The sequence below is a fragment of the Nycticebus coucang genome, chromosome 12, assembly GCF_027406575.1.
Source record: "Nycticebus coucang isolate mNycCou1 chromosome 12, mNycCou1.pri, whole genome shotgun sequence".
NCBI lineage: Eukaryota > Metazoa > Chordata > Mammalia > Primates > Lorisidae > Nycticebus > Nycticebus coucang.
In genome coordinates, this window is record NC_069791.1 from 44,653,681 (window position 1) to 44,676,885 (window position 23,205).

Here is a 23,205-nt window from a genome sequence, read left to right on the forward strand (position 1 = left end):
TATTTGAATAGGGATATAGTTGATTGTCTTCTGAATTTGAAGTCAGAAATTGTAGTTTTCATTCATAAGATCTGAAAAACCAGGAGCCAAAAAAAAAAAAAACATAAATATTTAATGGAAAATTCATAAAAGAAAAAAGAAAATTCAAAGTCCAAATTTGTTATCTAATTGCAGTTTGCAGCCCGTGAGTTTCTGGAACATTTAATAGAACCTCAACGAGCAATGTCTTTAAATGGGATTGAGTTAGAAACTTTTCTAAGAATCGTTTTGTGGAGATTTGTGTCTGTCACATGTGTGCGTGTTGTGTGCACTGGATCTGGATCAAGAATAACAAGACATTTCTGACCATCGTAGTTTATTCTACCAGAAGGTTCTAGTGCATTCTTCTAAACCTAACAACATAGATGGTTATTTATATTCCTAATCCATTTTAGAAAAATTTTCCATTTCCAAATTATATCTATGTGAGTTGGAGGATAGGTTATTTTCATGTTTACTTTCTTGAGAGAAAAACATTTTCATTCTCTCATCCCACGTTTCTCAGATTCCCTATATTTAGACTAAGAATCGTGGTGTTTGAAGACACAGAGCCCAAATTAATCAAGATGTTGATTACTCAAATAATGAATGTGCCAGCTCCATTATGGATATAGATAAGAGGAGTTCATTTTTTTCATTCTTTTCTCCCAAGACTTTGATAGAAAAATAAAAGTGCCAGGAACATAGAAGTCTACTTTAGGTATGCATATTGAAGAACATATTATTTTTACTGAGCTCAAACTTAATTTTTTACCCAAATAAACTTTGAAGAGCATTACTTCCTTTTCTCTCAACAGCACTGTATTTTACTCATCCTATGGTGTACTCTCGCTTATTCTTTAATATTTTTGAAAAATAGCACTATTTTCTTTCTGACACTAACTCTGGCTTGTCTAAATAATGGCCACCCACAACATAAATCATTCTAAATAACTGATACGCTAGAAAATGTAGAAATCAATCACAGTCATAATTGTACTGTCCCTTGTGTAGCGTCCACCTTCTTTTCAAATTAAATTGTATCAATTCTTGAATATAGTTCCTTATTGGGAAAAATTGTTTTAAAAGATTCTAATATACATATGCTGCTTTTGGATGTCCCTTAGGTTTAGAAAACAAATAGTTTGCCTATAAAGAGATATAGTGACTTGCAAATTTTCTTTTTTTTTTTTGTAGAGACAGAGTTTCACTTTATGGCCCTCGGTAGAGTGCCGTGGCCTCACACAGCTCACAGCAACCTCCAACTCCTGGGCTTAAGCGATTCTCCTGCCTCAGCCTCCCGAGTAGCTGGGACTACAGGCGCCCGCCACAACGCCCGGCTAGACTTGCAAATTTTCAATTAAGATAACCAAGTATATCAGTACAAAATATAACACTGCAAATTCAGAGATTTTAATATTCTACTGATCCTGAATACCAATTTAACTGTAAATATTAGTTAAGTCAGTCTGGTAGGTGAATTCAATGTGAGGACTAAGCGTTGGGGAAATTAAGGAGCACTGGTAATCAAGAGCTAACCATTTCAAATTGGGGTCTGTTTCAAATAAAAGTTATTAAATACTCCTAGAAATAATCATGTTTATTAACAAATAAATTCTTGATAAACATAAATATTTCCAAATATTACCACCACCACAAAAATCTAATACCTTATGTATCAATGGATTATATTGTTACCCATATCTTCCATACACTGACTCCAAGTTTCATAAAAATAATTGAAAGAACCTGGTGAAGCAAGAGGTGGGTCATGCCTGTGATCCCAGCTACTAAGAAGGCTAAGGTCAAAAAAATGCTCAAGCCCAAGAGTATGAAACTACAGTGAGCTATGATAATACCACTGCACTCCAGCCTGAGTGACAGAGTGAGATCCTGTCTCAAGAAAAAAAAAAAAAAATTTATTTCGAGCACCCATGGTGGCTCATGCCTGTAATCTCAGCACTTTAAAAGGCCAAGGTGGGAGGATTACTTGAGCCCATGAATTTGAGACCATCCTGGGTAACATGGTGAGAACTTGGTGAGTTTCCTGAGAAATTCCTTATATAGCATATTGCTACTTTGCTATGCATGAAACACAAGATTTTCTTCTAGTCAGATGTACTGGGGAAGCAGGTATTTTTCAAGGTCTTCAGTGAAAATTTACCGTTTTATTTTTCAGAGATCATATTTGGAACATGGCTTACAGTGACTTCCTCTACCCAGAGAACCCAAAGAGGCGGCAGGAAGTAAACCGTCTTCACCAGCAGCTCCTTGACTGCTTATCTGACAGCTTCCATGCCACCAATAAGTTGACTGGGGTTCTAAATATGCACTTGGGGTGCAGGCTGGTCCACATAGAGATGAAGAGAGATGGGACCATCAAAGAAAACTGCGATATCATCATCCAAGCCATTATGAAAATCCAAAAGGAACTGCAGAAGGTTGATGAAGCACTAAAAGACAAACTAGAGCCAACCCTTTATAGAAAACTCCAGGATATTAAGGAAAGGGAAACAGAGAAAATTGCAATAGTACAAAAGGTGATCTCAGTCATCCTAGGAGAAGCTACATCTGCAGCCAGTGCGGTGGCTGTAAAACTTGTGGGCTCAAATGTCACAACTGGCATAATTAACAAGCTGGTCACTGTGTTAGCTCAAATTGGTGCTTCTCTCCTTGGCAGTATTGGAGTTGCTGTTCTTGGTCTTGGCATAGACATGATCTTCCGTGCTATCCTGGGAGCAGTGGAGAAAACACAGCTTCAAGCAGCCATCAACAGTTATGAGAAGCATCTGGTAGAGTTCAAGTCAGCCTCAGAAAAATACCATAATGCCATCACTGAGGTCACCCATACAGTAAAACAACAAATGAAATGAACAGTCATTTTATTTGCCACTGGAATATTTTTCTGCTTCCTTCTCAATAGTGCTTGCTGCTTTTATTAGGCTCATTCTCTTTATGTTTTTAATATGCATTTAAATAGGTAAGCAATTTTGAAAGGGGAATTGAAGATGCCAAAAACAGATGGCTTTTGTATCAACCATAAATGCCTAGATCAGCTGGGGCTAGATCCTGCAAAGTAAAAAATTACATCCCAGGATGTTTTCTCACCCTGCTCTACCAAATCAATGTTGGTGTAAATGCTACTGCAGAGAAAAAAGTATAGGGGTTAACCTTTTCTTTTTCTGATTTCCAACAAAACTCCTTAAAATTTACATTGAATGCAGAGACTTTCATTGATTCCACTAGCTTCAAACATTATTTAGTAATTTGCTTTATGATGAAAAGATGCCATGGACCTGTAAACTTGTAATCATACAATGTAATCTGGATGGATTAAAAAAAAGATAAGTTAAAAAGATAAAGGTTCTGTTTCTATAATTGTAATCAACTCTGATCAACTGTGATGGTTAAATATCACTCAAGTGCATGTTTCAACACTCTGGAACACATGAAAAACAAGCAAATAAAACACAGCTATACATGCATAAACTGTATTTAGGAAGTAGGATATAAAGTCACTACTCTTTTTTTTTTTTTAATAATTTGTCGTTTACGGTGTTGTGGCGGGCCCCTGTACTCCCAGCTACTTCGAAAGCTGAGGCAAGAGAATCGCTTAAGCCCCAGAGTTGCAGGTTGCTGTGAGACATGATGCCACAATACTCTACAGAGTGTGACATAGTGAGACTCTGTCCCAAAAAAAAAGAGGCCTAATGGTTCAGCTGAATCTCAGGAGATGGAAGTGTTTGTTTTCTAAATGAATAATTGGTGAGAAAGGGGGTTCTTTTAGTGCACACTTATAAAATTATTAATACGCTGTTGATGTGAGAATGTTATAGTTGATTGATGCATCCAACTACAAGAAATAAAATCTGCTCCGCATACTTCAAAAATTTTGATTGGCTACATGAAAGGCTTTAATTTTCCAACATACTCTTTATTTTCTTTCTCTCCTAGGATTGGTTTTTTAAGTTGGTTGCAAAATATCAAAATTTAGTTCACCTTCAAAATTAAATCTTATTTTCAGTTTTAACCTACAAATCTTACTAATTGCTTGTCAGTTTTAACTTACAAATCTTATTAACTGCTTTCTGAAATTCAAATTCACTCTAAGACAAAGGTTAGGTATGGGACCAACTTTACACCATTAAGGACACACAAAATATTATGCTAAAAACTAACATGTATCCCTACTAATATTTTGAAATATTTTTAACAGATATTAAGAATGGGCCTATTTCTAACTGATTTTCCTATAAGGAATACACTCAGATTTGAGATCAAAAATTACCAAGAGTATACTTCAAACATAGAATTTTCAGAATATTTAAACTTACCTTTAAAGGGAAAAGATTGGGGGAGAGTCTTAGGGAAAGTGGGGGTCAGAAGGTAAAGAAAGGATGAAGGCTACAGGTAAGTGAATAATACCGCACGTACGGTGACATCATAAAGGACACCTGGCTGGTGAAGACCAATCCGGAATTGAGCCAATACATACTGACCTCACCGCTCACAAATTTAAAACTGACTGTATATCCCCACATTACCTCTTCAAAACACACACACACTCCTGTAAATTAGCAATTTGGAACTTTAATACTGGCATTGATTTACTTTTCAGGTCTACCAGTGCTGTGTCTACCAACCCCTTTTAAATCCCCACAGGCATCAGCCGCCCACAAGGGTAACTTGATGCTTGCAAAGCGGGTTCAACTCAGAGGAAAATGTTATGCGGATGGTCGTTTTCCAACGGACACTCTCCCAAAGGACTGCTCCTGCCTACGTCATAAGAAACATGAAAATCCAAAAACACAATTCTAGGACATAGAAACAACCCAAAACACCCCCCGTCTTCCGAATGCACCAGTTTCTGACGACTAACGGCTGAACTTGGGCTCGGCAGGGCAGTCAGCCAATCAGAGAGCAACTTCCTTCTTGTTTCTATTGGACTAGATAAGTGTCAATCGACATGGCGTCTTCACGTATGAGGCGGGCTCTCAACTTCTGACCAATTGGGTATTGTATCGAAGCAGAAACTACTCTGGTCCTGGGATTCGTGGGCGCTCTCTATGGTTCCAGGATAGAATAAGGCTAAGTGACCGCGGGCTGAGGGGATAGGAAATGACGTAGGGATTGCGGCGGGGCGCGAGGTTTCAAGATGGCGGTGGCTGGGAGGTTGACCGAGAGGCTGACTTAAAGGCCCTACCAAGTAAAAGAGGCTGGGAGTCATCCCTTCCTCGCTTCTCGCAGCCCTGGGAGCCCCGCAGAAGTGTGAGTGTACTGAATTGCTCTACTCCGCTTCTTCCATCTCTCTCGCCCCTTCCCTGCGCCTGCGCGGTTGCCTCGGAACAGTAGGCCCCTTTGCCCCGTTCTTCCTTCTTCTCCCCGGTTGGGGTCTCCTGGATCGCGGACTGGGGGATCTCCGTGAGCCTGGGGTGGCGCGGCGTCCAGCGGTTATACGGCTGACTTCGCCTGGGTCGGTTAGGACTGCTTCCTCTGCACGTTGACTGGTAGCCTTGGGTTTGACGACTTGTACCTCGAGTCAGGGTCAACCGTCGCTATGGTTTCGGCAGTTGGCTGCTGCTCTTGCCTCCTTCGGTGTAGCTGGACCCGGTCCCATTGAAGCTTCTTTGGCTATTTAGGGTTCGCCAACGGTATTTTGGCTTGACAAAAATATAATTTGTGTAGACTAGGGCTGTAGTGTCTTCTGTAAAATTCCCTGTAATTCATACGTTTTGTGTTTCCGTTGTGAGAAAGGGTCAAAACATGAGCCTGAGAAAGGAAAGCACAAAAGACAACAGGCAATCAAAGATACGAGACCTTACGTTTGTTCTAATTTTGCTCGTTCCCACCCTTCTCCACCGCCTGCTCCCCTCTCCTCCTCACCCCCCCACTCCAGTTTTTCTGAGATGGAAACGCGTGGCAGGGTAAAGTAATAATAACCCCTGGAACAACTCTGAAACATCTAGTGGAAATCGAGGTAATTGAACACCTGGTGAAAGATACACTAATAAACCTGGCCGACACACACTTCATAAAAGGAGGTAGGAAAGGTATAATTGGTGTGGTCTATAAAAAAATTGACTATAGTCTAAACCTTCCCACCTTTTTAAAAAAGTGTCTGCTTTCAAAAGGAAACATTTTTCAACCTCGATTATTGGAAAGACGGGGTTTCAAAAAGTTAAACCCCCTTCCTTTGGAGTAAGAGGAAGAATTTATGTATTATGTTAATAGAAGTTTTAGCATACAAAATACTCTCCCTCAAACACAATTATTCATTTTAGTTACTTTAAAAAATCCAGATCAGGAGTTAAGTACTAGTAAGAAAAATGTATATCTTAGAGTTTGGGGGAGCTCTTAATATGGTACTAATTTTGAATATTTGCATTTTTAGTTACGTTTTGAATTCTTGAGAGTCAAGAATTATATGTATCTGAATTAGAATAAAATTTTTTAATTAATGAGCTTACTGTCTCAAAGTGTTAGGAATGGACAACATACATGCCAAGTAAAAGCATAGAGGCAAGGGTGGGTAGGGTAAGGTAATCTGTCCTTGAGCCAATATCCAGTTAACCCCTTTTTTAAATTTTCTTTTTATTTATCTTTTATCTTGAATGTAAAAAAGGACTAATGACTTCCCATGTTCATGGTCTGTGCCATATTAAATAGCATTATTGTTAAAAAAGCATTTTCTAGTTGATTTTTTTCAGTTTTGACAGAGTAAGTGCTGTGATCCATAGGAATAAAAGTTATATTGTTGAGTCATTGATATTTAAAGTCATCTTCACACCTATTGTTTCTAAAGAATAAGAACAATCTAATTGTTTATGGTCAAAGAGGCCATCTTTCTTGAGCACTTAGATTAAAACTAAGTGGTGTACACCTGTAATCCTAGCTACCCTGGAGGCCAAGGTGAGAGGATGGTTTGAGCCCAGGAGTTTTAAACCATCTGAGCAACGTAGTGCGACCCCCCCCCCCAAGAAAAAGGAAAAGGGTCTTAGAAAATTAAGTATTAAAGAGTTTCTTTTTAGAAAATTGGTAGAGATATAAGAGATACAAGCTACTTCTTCATCTTTGCAGGTTTTTTTCTTTTTCTTAATGAAAAAGTAAACCACACAGATTGTCAACATGGGACGGAGATCTACATCATCCACCAAGAGTGGAAAATTTATGAACCCTACAGACCAAGCTCGTAAGTGTCCATTAGTGCGGTATGATGAAATAGGAAGGAATCTATTTCATTGTGCTTAATTACAAGATTAGCAGTGATAGGAAGAGTAAATTGTGTAAAATTCCAGTGTTCTTGATGGCACATGATTAAAACTTTAAATATTCAAAGAAATTAGTACACTTATTTTTCAAATTTGACTTGCAAAGTAGAATTGGCTTAAAGCTTTCTTTTGTATTTGGAATTTTGAACAAATTAATTTTGTAAGCTCTTATTTAGTATTTTATGTTATCTTTTTCCTTCAGATGCATAATTACTTTTGAAGAAACATAAAAATGTCTTGACATTTTCATTGTCTTATCAGAGTGGGTAGAAAGGCAAGGATGCTGCTAAATATTCTACAGTGCATAGGATAGCCTCCCCCAATAAAGAATTATGCTTATTTAGTTGGAGAAAATGCTAATGCTCAAGATTTAAAAGTTTTATTATCTCTCCCTCCCTCCCTTTTAAGGAAAGGAAGCCCGGAAGAGAGAATTAAAGAAGGTACGATTTTAGAAGCATCCTATATAGCTTTAAGTGGTGTTTGGCATATCTTGTGATTCGGAATTTGTGGATTTCAGAATAATGTTTCCAGATATTTCCCAGAAAAAAATGCCTTGTGCTGCTTATAAAAAACCATAAGATTTAGTAAGCCAAAAATTAGAAACTTAGACACAGTAACTTTACAAATAAGCTCATTAACAGCTTATTGTGACACTGTTTATTTGACTACCTTTTCCAATGAGTGGAAATACACTTTTGAAAATGTATATATGAATTTTTTGCTGTTTGTTAAAGCATAACTGCTCTAAAAGCTAATGAATTAGAGACTGGAAATAAATGTGATGTTATTTGTATATGTATATGCATTTTTATATGCATATGCATTTGCCTGATTAGTTAGCTATTGAGTTTGTGGCAAAATACTTCAGAATAAAAAAGGATTTACTTACTAGAATCATGCTTTGACACATGGGGGAACTGAGATTTTTAATAATTTTCAGTTGTATTCTGTTTGATTGTTTAGCATTAAATCCTGTAATACTTTGTTCTAATATATAATTTAACTCACAGAGTTAAAAACAAATGTTTTCCTAAGAAAGCGCATCTATCTTAATTTTTTTGACTAACATCTAGATGTTTTTGAGAACAAAAAAATCACATACCTTTGTCTCTGTTGGTTGGAACAAGTTATCAAAAACCAAGGAGAAGTTCGAAATTCAGCTTAAATAGATAGTTAAATCAGATTAAAAACTTACGAGTGTCCAGCTTCTTGACATTTTGCTCTCTTATTTTTCTAAGAACAAAAAACAGCGCATGATGGTACGAGCTGCAGTTTTGAAGATGAAGGATCCCAAACAGATTATCCGGGACATGGAGAAATTAGATGAAATGGGTAAGAATTTACATAAAGACAGCTATAACAATCTGTTAAACACGGAGACAGGCAGGTAATGAGGGAAGCGACATAGGCCTAAGAAAAGCAGAATAGCATGATAGTATTTGACACCTGGATTTAGTTTCTGTGTCAGGAAGACAAAAATGGAGTGGTGGCAGGCTATTGCAAACTGGAGATCTCATATACTAGAATAAGAGGAAAGCAGTTATGTGGCTTCAGCTAATTGGTATAAAATAACAAAAGCCCCGTTTGGCCAGCTGGATTTTCGAGAGAAGACTGAAATATGTTTTATGAAATCATCTTGAGTTTTTTGTTTGCCTTGATTTGTTTTTTAATGTTGGTAGCGACCATGTTAATTTAAATATAGGCCACCATGAATATAAGACAAATTTCCCATTTTTCCAGTCAGAAGATCCAAAAAGATAATTGACCATTTAGTAAGGAAGAAAACATCAAATTCTTAAAATTAAATTACATAAACTATCATACTAGTAGGATTGCTCCCCCTTTTTCTCATTTCATGAAATAGTTTTCTTCAGTTTCTTCAAGTGTATCTTCAATATCACCCCTTTTTTAACTGGAATCACATGAAATAACTGCATGTTATCTTTGTATCCAATTTGTTTGAGAATCATTGATGTTACCACTGGAATTTTTTTTTTTTTTTTGCAGTTTTTGACCGGGGATGGGTTTGAACCTGCCATCTCCAGTATGGGGCCGGTGCCCTACTCTGTTGAACCACAGGTGCCACCCCCTACCACTGGAATTTTTATCCAAATCCACAAATACCTATTCTCTTAATATTAAGAACATATGGAGTATTTTATTTGTCTTTCTTATGGAAATTTTGAAATATGCAAAAACTAAAATAGTCTTGGTTAAATCCCATATGCTTTTCACCTGTCAGGTTTTTGCTGGCTCTGTCATCTACCCTTTGCCAGATTTTTTTCTGTTTTGTATTTTTAAAATGATCTTTGTGAATTCAATGGTTTGTCCAAAAACACAAGAGTAGTAACTAAAAGAGATATAGTGAAATTCCTTAATGGCGCATTAAATGGGTTTCAGAAAAACTGGTCATGTAGCATTATCATATTACAAGGTCTGAAATAATGTGGAAGAGTCTGTGCAGCTAGCCTGATGAGAGTTCTGGGTCAGGCTGCAAGAGCCCGAATATTTCCTAATTCAGCTGTAACTGATTCTGCTTATTGCTTCTGGACTAATTATCAGCAGGGACAATTACTTTTCTTAGAGTACTCTATTGATTTGCCTAAGATTGTTAATTTTTTAAAAAAATTAACCTCTGACTATTACTATAAGGGTAATAACAGGTTTATTGAATACATACCTTGCTATGCATCAGTTTTTTTTCACATGTTACCATCAAATTCTCAAAACATTTACATATTACAAGGGCACCCCACCTTTGTAGGGTTGGTGCACTGTCTGTATTGTACAGCTGAGAAAACTCGGGCACAGAGAGATTACCTATCTTTCTCAAGGTCATACTGCTATGTGATGACAAAGCTGGGATTAAAACTCAGGCACATTATTAATCACACGGGGAATAGTATGGTTGATTAATAGTATACTAAGAATATACTTTGGGATTTGAATAAATTACTAATGTTGATAGTTAATAGGATTTCAGGAAAAGAATAAACTCATTACTCTCCAAGGAAAGGAAAAAAAGGAACACTGTTCTTCGGGGGTCTTGTTATAATTTATAAAACCCAATACAAACTAGTTAAAGCAGGAAAAAATAAGCGTTGGTTTCTGATTGAGAAATCCCAGAGGGAAGCCAGCCTTGAAAAGCCAGGTATCATCATCATTACTGTCCATCTGTCTAGTTTACTCTCTTTTGGCCATATTTAGCATACTACAGATGAACTTCTCCTTGGAATGGAATGTGGAATATGTATTTGGAATTAGTGCTGATTGGAAAACAAGGCTACAGCCAACTGTAGATTTGTTTTATCCCTGCTTAACATTTGTAAGGAAAAAAAAGATATCAGAGGATATGGTCCCCATTTGGATAAGCCAGCTGATCTCTGACACTAAAGAGGAAGATGGGAGGGAAAAATCAATCAGACAAGCCTGGTGTCTTATGCTAATTCCTCTTGAGACAGAACACCTCAAATTAAGCCCTGTATTGAGACGTAAGCCAAACACCACTGGATATTTTATTTGTAATCTAAGTTTTATCAGAACTTTGTCATTTAGTAATTGATGTCCTCATTTTCTGGATGAAGAAGGTGAGGACCAGAGAATTTTTCAGGTAAAGTGCCCAAGATCTGAGACTTGTCTAACAAAACCAGTGTAATATGTAAATGCAGGTCTGGAGAGCTATCTAAGGGAAACTTCACTACACTGTTTGGCCTGCATGAGTGAAAATTGATTTTTATTATAGTGAAGATGAAATTCAATTAGGTAGCATTTCTAAGAAAGTAAAATTAATGACATTCTGAAAAGGGTAAATTTTAATAAGTTGAATAAATTTTTAATAATTTATTTTGAAGAAAATTAGAAAGAGTATGCCAGTATCTGAATCCCATTAAAAAATTTTTTGCCCATGAAGTTTTTATTGAATTTTGTAGCCTATTGATAACCTGAAGTACCTTTTGTAATTACACAATCTGCTTTTTCTCTCAGAATTTAACCCAGTACAACAGCCACAGTTAAATGAGAAAGTCCTGAAAGATAAGCGTAAAAAGCTACGTGAAACCTTTGAACGTATTCTACGACTCTATGAAAAAGAGAATCCAGATATTTACAAAGAACTGAGAAAGCTAGAAGTAGAATATGAACAGAAGAGAGCTCAACTTAGCCAGTATTTTGATGCTGTTAAGGTAATCAAGTTTCTTTTCAGAGATAAACTAAAATGTTACACAGATTGGATATCCTTATGTAAAATGCTTGGCACCAGAAGTGTTTTGGATTTGGAATTTTTTTATATTTTGGAACATTTTCATATACATATTGAGATTATCTTAGGGATAGGACCCAAGTCTATACATGAAATTTATTTATATTTCATATACACATACCCTGAAGGTACTTTTATATAATATTTTAAATAATTTTTTTCATGAAACAAAACTTTGGTTGCAACCCATCACATGAGGTCAAGTGTGGAATTTTCCATTTGTGGCATCACATCCTTGCTCAGAGAGTTTCAGATTATGGAGCATTTGGGATTTTCAGATTAGGGTAATGAGTAATTAGAATGTATTGTATTTCTCCATTTGAACACTAGTCAATAAGTAAAAGGAATTGTGTGCTAATACTCAAAACAACATGGAATAAAAAAAGAAGAAACATGGATAAATCTTGAAAATATGCTAAGCTTTTATAGTTTGATTCCATTTTTATGACGTTCTGTAACAGACAAAACTGATGTGTGCGGGGAAAATTATAGCAGGGATTGGCTTGAGATGGTATTAGGGATTGGGAAGGAGTGTGAGGAGTAAGCATTTGTCAAAACTCATTGAATTTGTCCATTTCATTATAAATTTTACCTTAAAATAAAAGTAGGAAAAAATCAAATTGAATTTTTGGAAAGTAGGTAATATGGGTTTCATTTTACAGATAAATACACTTAAAGTAACTTGCCTAGTCTCCTATAGCTAATAAGGTAGAAATTCAACACAGGCAGTCTGATTGTAGAGCCCAGGCCCACCACTGAATGTACATTATTGTTAATTGACATGTATTATTGACAGGTGACTATCACTTAGGATATTAAATAGCTTAGCTTTGGTGCTAGATACTTTTAACAGTAGGATTTCTCTTAGCAGCTATTTCAAATTATGTCCAAAAAGAGTCTGTTGATAATAAAGGGAGAAAAACAGCTGCATTTTTGGTTTTTATAAAGATTTCATTCAATCTTTAACAGGCTTTTGAAGTATTAGCCTGGTTTTTTGGTGATAATTTATGTTAGTCGGATAAGAAATCCAAGTTTTGAAATAGCAACGTGTCATTTTTAGTGTTGAGTATGTCAATTAGTTTTTTACCAAACCATTGAAAGGTTCTTTGTGTTTCAGAATGCTCAGCATGTGGAAGTGGAGAGTATTCCTTTGCCAGATATGCCACATGCACCTTCAAACATTTTGATCCAGGACATTCCACTACCTGGTGCCCAGCCACCCTCCATTCTTAAGAAAACCTCAGCCTATGGGTAAGGAAGCAGTATCTTAATCAGAGAACATTTATTAAAAGAACATCTTAAGGCCAGGCATGGTGCCTCACACTTGTAATCCTAGCACTCTGGGAGGTCAAGGCAGGTAGATTGCCTAAGCTCAGGAGTTAAAGACCAGCCTGAGCCAAAATGAGACCCTGTCTCTATAATACAGCCAGGCATTGTGGTGAATGCCTGTAGTCCCACTTACTTAGGAGGCCGAGGCAAGAGGATCGCATCAGCCCAAGACTGAGGTTTCTGTGAGCTATGACACCACAGTACTCTACTGAGGGTGACAAACTGAGACACTATCTTAAAAAAAAAAAAGCAGACTAACTGTCCAGCACCAAAACGAATGAGGTGGGAAATAAAAGTGTGGATGTAAGCAGTGTGATATTTGATTAACTATGAAATAAAATATCCCTTGAAAATTGTTTCTAAGAGGAAGTAAATACCATTGTCAGGTGATAACTGAAATTTTTTTTTTACAGACCTCCAACTCGAGCAGTTTCTATCCTTCCTCTTCTCGGACATGGTGTTCCACGTTTGCCCCCAGGCAGAAAACCTCCTGGCCCTCCCCCTGGTCCACCTCCTCCTCAAGTCTTGCAGATGTATGGCCGTAAAGTGGGCTTTGCCCTAGATCTTCCTTCTCGTAGACGAGACGAAGACATGTTATATAGTCCTGAACTTGGTGAGGAATAACAATTCCTTTTGCTCTTCTAACCAGTTCACTATCTTTTTTTATGTTGGTCCTATTTAACATTGTTCACTGCCCTCAGAATTTAGGAAATAAATGAGGGTACTGTGTACATGCTAATGTACATATGAGACTCTATTCTCTTGCTACCAATCCCTTAAGGCTTGGATACCTGTTTGCCTTTTAATACTTTTTGTCATCAGACTAGAGAACTTATCATTATTGAATATATTCAGTATAACTGTGTGCATACATAAATAGTACATATATACACATTGTTACCAAATGAAGATATTGTCAGACTGTATGAAAAGCTATATACTGGAAATTTTTTAACCAATTAAGTTGTTATATTCTGAGTTAAATAGCAAAAGTTTGTGTTTCTGGGTAACATGTAGTAGAGGATCCAATTATATTACTTGCTCCATGACCACTTCCATTTTCAGGTCAGCGGGGTCATGATGATGATGTTTCCAGCACCAGTGAAGATGATGGCTATCCTGAAGACATGGATCAGGATAAGCATGATGACAGTACTGATGACAGTGACACTGACAGATCAGATGGAGAAAGTGAGGGGGATGAATTTGTACACCGCGATGACGAAAGAGACAACAATGAAGAAAAAAAGTCAGGTATGTGCATGTGAAAGTTCTTTGGTAATAAAGATCACACAAGCTAACGTTCCTAGTGACTAGTGAATATATGAAAGAAATTGTGAACTTTTTAAAAGGAGAATCATAGCTGCATTCATCTTCATTTTTGAAAGTTTTGACACATAATGAGTTCTAAATGGATGTTTTTGAGGAAAAATATTAAACGGTGTATATAATTTAAAAGTCTATAATAAAGTTCTCTTTGGGAGGGAAAGATAATAGCTATTGAGCAGATTTTCTTTCCTGTAACATAGGTGCGTTATAGGAAAGAAAAGAGAATAACCATATTGAGAAAACCATATTTATACTGTCATTATTTTTTAATGTATATTTTAAATGTCTACATTTGAAGCCCTTTCATTATATTTTACATGAACCAGGACCAAATTTATATTTATAATTCAGGTACCTCTATGAGTGGAATCATGAAATGTACTGTATCCATAATGTATGTTACCTATTTATCTGATTATTGCCTATTCAGATTGAGTTACATGCATTCTTTAAAAAAGTAGTTATGACATTTGTCAAAAGAAAAAATGTAAAATTCAGAATAATTACTGACCAGTGCAAACTTTACAGTAGTTCTTTTTTTTTTGTTTGTGTGTGGTTTTTGGCCCGAGCTGGGCCTGAACCCGCCCCCTCCAGCACATGGGGTCCATGCCCCACTCCTTTGAGCCACAGGCGCCGCCCACTTTACATGAGTTCTATCAAACCTCATGGGGATTGTTTTTGAAGCCTACAACCTGGAACTTAATATATTAATATATAATGTTACTATTAGTATTTCTAATGATGACAAACTATTCTCCTGCTTTATCTTAAGAATCATGGTTGCAAATGAAAAAGTTAAAAAGAATAGATGGAGAGAACTGGTAATGAAAAATTAGGTGGCAACTAGTAGTAGAAAGCCTTTAGAACCACAGCAGCTTCATTTTTCTCTGGAACTGCATGATCTCTCACCTTTTTTTCTGCCAACTTTTTTTATGATATATAATCAGCACACACATGCTAAAAATGGCCGTTTCAACAGTCAAATGATCTTCATTCAGCTAATATTTATTGATTTTTTTACTATACACAATCATTTTTCTAGGCAATAGCAATACAGAGTAAACAAAACTAAAACCCTGCCCTGGCTGGGCGCAATGATGGCTCATGCCTATCATCCTAGCACGCTGGGAGGCCGAGGCAGGTGGATTGCCTGAGCTTACAAGTTCAAGACCAGTCTGAAGCAAGACCCTGTCTCCTAAAATCGTTGGGCATTGTGGCAGGCGCCTGTAGTTCCAGCTACTTGGGAACCTGAGGCAAGAGATTTGCTTGAGCCCAAGAGGTTGAGATTGCTGTGAGCCATGACCCTAGGACACTCTACCCAGCTCAACAAAGGGAGACTCTCAAAATAAATAAATAAATAATAAAGCCCTGCCCATTTGGAACTATTATTCTCCTGTAAATGTTTACCCACTAAGAATGCTCCTAATATTGTATTACTAACATGATGTTCAACAGTGTCTAATGGATAGCCTTTGTCAGGTTAAGAAATTTCTATTTCTAGTTTGGGTAAGAATTGTTTTTATCATAAGTACTTTTTAAACATCCATTAAAGTGTTATTATAGGTGTTTTTTTTGTTTTTTTCTTTGTAAGTCTTTTTTTGTGAATACATTGCTGGCTTTTCTAATATTAAACCATCTTATGTTTTTGGGACCAACTATATGTGCTTATGATGTACTTTCCTTTTAAAGCACTGTTGGGTTCAGTTTGCTTGTATTTTATATTGGCCAGAAGGTTAGTTTTGGAATCAAGATTATGCAAGCTTCATGAGTGGGATAGCATGCCGTCTTTTCCTATGCCTTTATTAGGAGATTTTTATACTTAATATTTGGCTGAATTTCCTCATAAAATTATTTGTCGTTTAAGGGAGTAGATCTTGGGCTACCATTTCAATTTTCTTGTTCTGCACTTATCATTTCTTTGGCCAATTTTAGTAATTCATATTTTTCTAGACATTTGTCTTTGTATCTGGGTGTTCATTTGTATTAGCATAAAGATGTTCATAGTAGTGTTACATTTTTTTAATTTGTAAGTCTTAAATTGCATAGCATATGCAATTTACTATCCCCATTTACTATCATTAATATGGCTGTCTTCAGCACTTCTGCCACATAGTGAGTAGCAGTCGTATTTACTACCTTTTTTTTTTTTTTTTTTTTGTGGTTTTTGGCCGGGGCTGGGTTTGAACCCGCCACCTCCAGTATATGGGACCAGAGCCCTACTCCTTGAGCCACAGGCGCCGCCCATATTTACTACTTTATAATGTTTGTTATGTGGGAAACATTTACTGAATTCTATTGATCCCAGTCTTCCCTATGCCCTCCCTCCCATTTAGGTCTAAGTGTACGATTTGCAGATATGCCAGGAAAATCAAGGAAAAAAAAGAAGAACATGAAGGAGCTAACTCCTCTTCAAGCCATGATGCTTCGCATGGCAGGTAAGGCAGAGAACTAGTGAATCACCTTCAGGTATTCCCTCCTGCCAGTTGCATTACATATGTTTTCCATTTGGTATCTCAGCAGACCTGAAGAAGTCCTTGCTTTATAAAAATTAAAATTGCCTAGCTCCTAAAGTTTGGAGCCATTAGGTAGGCTCCCAAAATTACACAGCTAGTAGAAGGTTAAGTTGTCATTTAGATCTTGATCTTTCTTGTTCTAGAGCTTGAGTTAATTCCTCTATGCTACAGTAGCATAGGTAAGTAGAATACTATATAATCTCCCACATCTGCGTATTTTATTGAAGATGGCTTGATAAAAAAACACCTGTCTCTTCAGTCATTGCTGTTCTCCAGGCTATCAAAAAACGAATCAACTCCATTTATCTGGTTTAAAATTTCAGGTCAGGAAATCCCTGAGGAGGGACGGGAAGTAGAGGAATTTTCAGAGGACGATGATGAGGATGATTCTGATGACTCTGAAGCAGAAAAACAATCACAGAAACAGCATAAAGAAGAAGCTCATTCTGATGGCACATCTACTGCTTCTTCCCAGCAGCAGGCTCCCCCACAGTCTGTTCCTCCTTCTCAGATACAAGCACCTCCCATGCCAGGACCACCTCCTCTTGGACCACCACCTGCTCCACCTTTACGGCCTCCTGGACCACCTACAGGCCTTCCTCCAGGACCACCTCCAGGTAAGCACTTACATGATGTGAGTAAAGTTTAAATGAGGTGAAAGTGAAGTCATTCCCGAAAATACCGTGCACATTCGTATTGATGTTCCTTGTACAACAGCTACCTGTTTTTCTCCACGTTTTATTTCCCTTTCTCAGGGCTCTTACTTCTTTTTGATTATAGAAGGCAGAAACTTGTGAATATAACTTATAGTTTTTTTAGTATCACTTTTTAGTATGACAGGTTGGCCCAATTCCTTTTTTTTTTTTTTTTTTTGTAAACAATAGAAATTTATTTGCTGGCCAGAGTGCAGTGGTGTTTACAACTAATTGATCACAACAAGTTACACATTCCTTTGTTCCTTCTCCACACCCAAAGCTTCACTTAACTATTAAAAAAAAAAAAAGGAAAAAGAACAAAAGAAAAAGAAGAAAATTTATTGCTCACAGTTCTGGAGCCTAGAAAGGCCAAGATCAAGGCACCAGCAGATTCAGAGTCTGGTGCAGACTCATTTCATCAATTTCCTTCTAAATGCTGTCACATGGCTTGGCACCAGCCACATACACCAAGGGTGGCAGGTTCGAACCCCACCCAGGCCAGCTAAACAACAATGACATCTGCAAAAAAAAAAAGCTGATGTTGTGGCGGGCGCCTATAGTCCCAGCTATGTGGGAGGCTGAGGCAAGAGAATCACTTAAGCCCACAGAGTTGGAGGTTGCTGTGAGCTGTGATGCTACAGCACTCTACCAAGGACGACGTAGCAAGACTCTGTCTCAGTAAATAAATAAATACTGTCACCTGGCAGAAGGCACAAACAAGCTCCATGGTTGGCCCAATTCTAAATTTGTAGCTGATGTGACTAGGGCACAGTTTATATTAGGGATTGTTAACTATATCAGTGTAGTCTTTATAGTTTCTTGTATTAAAATAGTCCTATTAACTTGAAAATGTATATGTATTTTTTTTTTTAGTTTGTTTATAGAGACAAAGGTGATCAGTCTATTTATCAAGTGTTCAGCTTGAAAGTGTAAGGAATTTGTTTAAAATGTGAAACAACAGGAAGAACTTTTCAGCTATTTGTAATTTTAGTTGTTCATCCTATAGTACAATTAAGTTTTCTTCAATTGAGCTAGGGGAATTGATGCAAAGTTTGTGCCGTTCTTAGTGGTTCTTGTCTACGTGGTAATGAGTTTCAGGGGATCCTTAAAGCATGATGCCTTATAGTCCACTTTCAGCTTAATCACTAGCCCTGCAGAGCTGTGATTGAGTAAGCTTTCTGTCAGTGCTGGGAAATAAAAATAAATGATCCATAAGAAATCCAATACCAGGCCAAGCCCAGTGTCTCATGCCTGTAATCCTAGCACTCTGGGAGGCCGGGGTGGGTAGATTACCTGAGCTCACAGGTGCAAGACCTTGTCTCTAAAACTAGCCAGGCGTTATGGTGCGTGCCTATAGTCCCAGCTACTTGGGAAGCTGAGGCAAGAGAATCACTTGAGCCCAAGAGTTTAAGGTTGCTGAGAGCTATGACACCACGGCATTCTACCACGGTTGACAAAGAAACTCTGTCTCAAAAAAAAAAGAAATCCAATACCTTTTTTCTGGTGCTTGTTTAATGAATTCTGTTTCTATGCATGTTTCATTAAGCTTTTGAAGTTAATTGTGATTATAAGTTGAAGTGTTAAGTCAAAATATATTTGAGTTATACTGTAATTATTGCTTAATGTTTATTTGTTTGACATTAATTTATCATTTTTCTGTTTTTAGGAGCTCCTCCATTCCTGAGACCACCTGGAATGCCAGGACTCCGAGGGCCTTTACCCCGACTTTTACCTCCAGGACCACCACCAGGCCGACCCCCTGGCCCTCCCCCAGGTCCACCTCCAGGTTTGCCTCCTGGCCCTCCTCCTCGGGGACCTCCACCAAGGCTACCTCCCCCTGCACCTCCAGGTGAAGCTTTCAATTACTATAGAAAAAACTTCACGTATTATGTGTTCCATTTGCTCTAAGACCCATTGTCAGATTTTAATACTCTGAAATTCAGAGATATCTTAAATCAGTGGTGGTTTTTAATTTCTGTTGGCCTGGATTGACGTAGAATTTTTCCAGTTGGCATTTTTGTTTGATTCTGCCAATCATGGCAAGGACTTCTCTCAGCCAGAGAATACATTTGATCGAATTCTCTATTTGAAATTGTTTTTGTTTTAGTTATAATCATGAAGATGTTCCATGCATCTTCATGAATGCCAACTTAAAGTCTAAAATCATGGAAGACATTTTTTTTTTTCTCAATTTACCCAGTGTCAAGGTTAAACATGCAGATTTTCTTGTGGGCTTAATTAATGTGGCAGATAAATTTCTGGTTTACTACACTGAATGACCCAGTTTAATATGTAGGTCTACTTGTAAGTGCCTCAGCTTGGGGTGTTTCAATTCTGTCATAGTGGTACATAGGCTAATTATGAATGTATGTAAATATTAGCATCTTAGATTTGATGAAATTAGAAGTGGCATTTGAAGAACTAAAATCTACAGTTCTTGGTATAGATGGATTATATGTCTGAACCATCAATAGGACATGAATTCTTTTCTAGCAGCCATCTAGATTGTGATCAGTTACATGCTTTCATTCCATATGCATTTAATGATCAAGTTTAAAATGTTATTTCTAGCCCATTGAGTTGCTTTTTTTGCAGGGGTCTGATATGGAAATAAGTAGATAATAAATGGGGATCAACCTCCTGATCTCGACCTTAATAATTTCTGCACAACACAGCTAGAATAGAATCTTGGACTGTCAAAGTTGAAGTAGTGTTTGAAACTGGTTGGTAATTATCAATTTTATTTTGTATTTTAAAATAGGACGTTATTTAAAGAGGCTAAACCCATATTGCTCTTAGTACAGGAATACAGGCCGAAAGTGAATGTTGTTTTATAATAAAGTATTTCTTACTACCAGAATATATTTCTGAGTTTCAGATAGTCAGCAGCATGAATTCAACTTACTTTCTCTAAATTGTTATTGATTTTTTTAAGAATTGTCAATCTATATTTAAATAACCTTAATAGTAGTTAAATTTTATTAGTTCTGTGGTATTAATCCTGCTGTTTTCTTTTTCATTTAGGCATCCCTCCACCACGTCCTGGCATGATGCGTCCACCTTTGGTGCCTCCACTTGGACCTGCCCCCCCTGGGCTTTTCCCACCAGCTCCCTTGCCGAACCCTGGGGTTTTAAGTGCCCCTCCCAACTTGATTCAGCGACCCAAGGCGGATGATACAAGTGCAGCCACCATTGAGAAGAAAGCCACGGCAACCATCAGTGCCAAGCCACAGATCACTAATCCCAAGGCAGAGATCACTCGATTTGTGCCCACTGCACTGAGAGTACGACGAGAGAATAAAGGGGCTACTTCTGTTCCCCAAAGAAAGTCAGAGGATGATTCTGCTGTGCCTCTTGCCAAAGCAGCCCCAAAATCTGGTCCTTCTGTTCCTGTCTCAGTACAAACTAAGGATGATGTGTATGAAGCTTTCATGAAAGAGATGGAAGGGCTACTGTGACATCTTTTGATGCCAGACCAGGCTCCTGTTCACAACAGTGGCCCATGAAGAAAGAGGCTCTTGTTAAACTTAGCTGAAAGAGCTACTTCTACTGTCAGGGTATTTTCTAATTTCAGTTCAAGGAATATCCTAAAGTTTAGCCTTGTTCAGAATCTACTGCATATAAGAGTATTTCATACAGAATAGATTGGTTATTGAAGCAGTGCTGCTAACATCCATTCCCTGTCACACCACCGTTTCCATCCCATTTCTTCCCCTTCTCCAGCTCTTTGGAAATTTGTGATCAGGGGGATCTTAGTTCCTTATTTGTTTTGACTCCCTTCTTGTGCGCTGGAGTAGAGATTTCTGAAAACCCAGTTTATGTCATCTTGCCTTTTGTGTTTTGAGTTATTTTTAATATTTTCCTGTAAATACTTTGTAATATTTTACCTGTAGTGAAATGAATCACAATGTCATTTCCTAATACAAAGCAGGATATGTGGGAAGAAAATGTACAATTCTTTGATTAAAATTATTTCCCACTCACCTAAACTTTGAGTGTTTCCTGGAAAAAATAAATAAATGTTCTACACCAAGATACTCTGTGTTACTAATAATGTGTAAACATACCTGTTTTATGGGCAGAAAAAAAGCAAGTATTTAAAACTTGGGTTTTAAAGAATTATCTCTGCCATAGAATGGAAATCTTAGGGAAAACTTGGTAAAAACTAAGTTTCAGGGCGGCGCCTGTGGCTCAGTCGGTAGGGCGCCGGCCCCATATACCGAGGGTGGCAGGTTCAAGCCTGGCCCCGGCTTAACTGCAACCAAAAAAAATAGCCGGGCGTTGTGGCGGGCGCCTGTAGTCCCAGCTACTCGGGAAGCTGAGGCAAGAGAATCGCTGAAGCCCAGGAGTTGGAGGTTGCTGTGAGCTGTGTGAGGCCACGGCACTCTACCGAGGGCTATAAAGTGAAACTCTGTCTCTATAAAAAAAAAAAATAAATAAGTTTCAAGGGATAAAAAAGGAACAATTATTTTTCTTTCAGATTATTATATTGGCTTTAAAGAAATTGAGTTGCTTTACGAAGAGTATTGACTCAGCTTTTGTTGCTTGGAAGATAGTCTTATCCTCAGGGATTACTTACTTCTTCCAGACCTTTCTAAACTGATATTAATTGAATGGCAAAGTCCATTATCAGCTATTTCTGCTGAACTATTAAAGAATTAGAAAAGGTTGACCTTTTTCTTTTTTGGATTTGTGGGTTTTATATGCTTTCATGTTGAAATGTTAATGGATTTAAGAATGCTTAACACGGGTGGTGCCCCCATATTCAAACCCGGCCCCAGCCAAACTGCAACAAAAAATAGCCAGACATTGTGGCAGGCACCTGTAGTCCAGCTACTCAGGATGCTGAGGCAAGAGAATCGCCTAAGCCCAAAAGCTGGAAGTTGCTGTGAGCTGTTACACTGCAGTACTCTACCCAGGGTGACAAAATGAGACTCTGTCTCTAAAAGAAAAAAAAAAAAACAGAATGCTTAACACTATTAACTTGGGGCGGCGCGTGTGGCTCAAAGGAGTAGGGTGCCAGCCCCACATGCCAGAGGTGGCGGGTTCAAACCCAGCCCCCCTGGCCAAAAACTGCAAAAACAAAAAACACTATTAACTTGGATTTTTTTTTTTTTTTTAATCCAGCTCCTACAGGAGATACTGTTTTCTTTACGAAATCCTTTAATAACTCATCCACCAAATAACCCAGGGAGATGACTTTTCGTAGGAATTTCCCCCATTTCACACTTTAGAGTATTGGAATTTAAAAAGGACTTGTGATTTATCTAGTGTGTGTGCACGCATTGGGTTTAGGCTAAGCACACCTTACTTTCCACCATACCTTCGAAATGCCTTTCATGAGAGTCTCACATCATCAACCATTGGTGAGATCCTAAAATGTGGTACAATAATACAAGAAGGCTTTTATTTTCTCATAATTTATGTCATTGATGAACTCTTTTATTTTTATTCTGAGATCTTTGGGGTGTCTGGCTTTGCTTAAAAGTTATTTACTCTTTCAGATTAAAAATAATCTTGCCAAGACAGACCATTTTGAGTTTTTCATTATATAGGTCAGCAGGTGAACTGAATCTTTGAACATTTAAATGGCAAAGATTGAACACAATTACCTCATCGTCAGAATCGATATGGTAATTAATAGTCTTAGCATAAAGCTACTGTTCAGTATTTGAACTGTGATATTTTTAAGGCTTTTTCTTAAAATTTATATCCTTTCTGGGAGAAATCTGTTTCATGTTGACAATTTATGATAAAGACATTTCCTAATATTACTAGTCATATTTTCTGAAAAT

General features: G+C 37.5%; 2 protein-coding genes across 3 annotated transcripts in view; both read left to right on the forward strand.

The window, feature by feature from the left end:
* SMCO3 (single-pass membrane protein with coiled-coil domains 3) overlaps positions 1-3,494 on the forward strand; it is a 36,119-nt gene extending 32,625 nt beyond the window's left edge. For both annotated transcript variants that reach the window (XM_053557905.1, XM_053557904.1), the window contains exon 2: positions 2,198-3,494. In XM_053557905.1, the coding sequence (XP_053413880.1) occupies positions 2,214-2,891 (678 nt within the window). In that variant the 5' untranslated portion in view covers positions 2,198-2,213 and the 3' untranslated portion in view covers positions 2,892-3,494. The remainder of the gene's footprint in view (positions 1-2,197) is intronic.
* Positions 3,495-5,094: 1,600 nt separating this feature from the next.
* On the forward strand, positions 5,095-21,445 carry WBP11 (WW domain binding protein 11). The gene is made up of 12 exons (XM_053555435.1): positions 5,095-5,286; positions 7,096-7,207; positions 7,695-7,726; positions 8,525-8,618; positions 11,271-11,467; positions 12,662-12,795; positions 13,287-13,486; positions 13,939-14,127; positions 16,536-16,637; positions 17,039-17,332; positions 19,077-19,259; positions 20,435-21,445. The coding sequence occupies exons 2-12, from the start codon at positions 7,144-7,146 to the stop codon at positions 20,866-20,868; spliced, it is 1,923 nt and encodes a 640-aa protein (XP_053411410.1). The 5' UTR covers positions 5,095-5,286; positions 7,096-7,143; the 3' UTR covers positions 20,869-21,445.
* Positions 21,446-23,205: the final 1,760 nt, after the last annotated feature.

Excerpts from the sequence above, each read along its gene's own strand:
- WBP11 (XM_053555435.1), top strand. The coding sequence starts at position 7,144 with ATGGGACGGAGATCTACATCATCCACCAAGAGTGGAAAATTTATGAAC. Across the intron at positions 11,468-12,661 it reads AGTATTTTGATGCTGTTAAG|AATGCTCAGCATGTGGAAGT; the intron begins GTAATCAAGTTT and ends TTTGTGTTTCAG. Across the intron at positions 19,260-20,434 it reads ACCTCCCCCTGCACCTCCAG|GCATCCCTCCACCACGTCCT; the intron begins GTGAAGCTTTCA and ends TTTTTCATTTAG.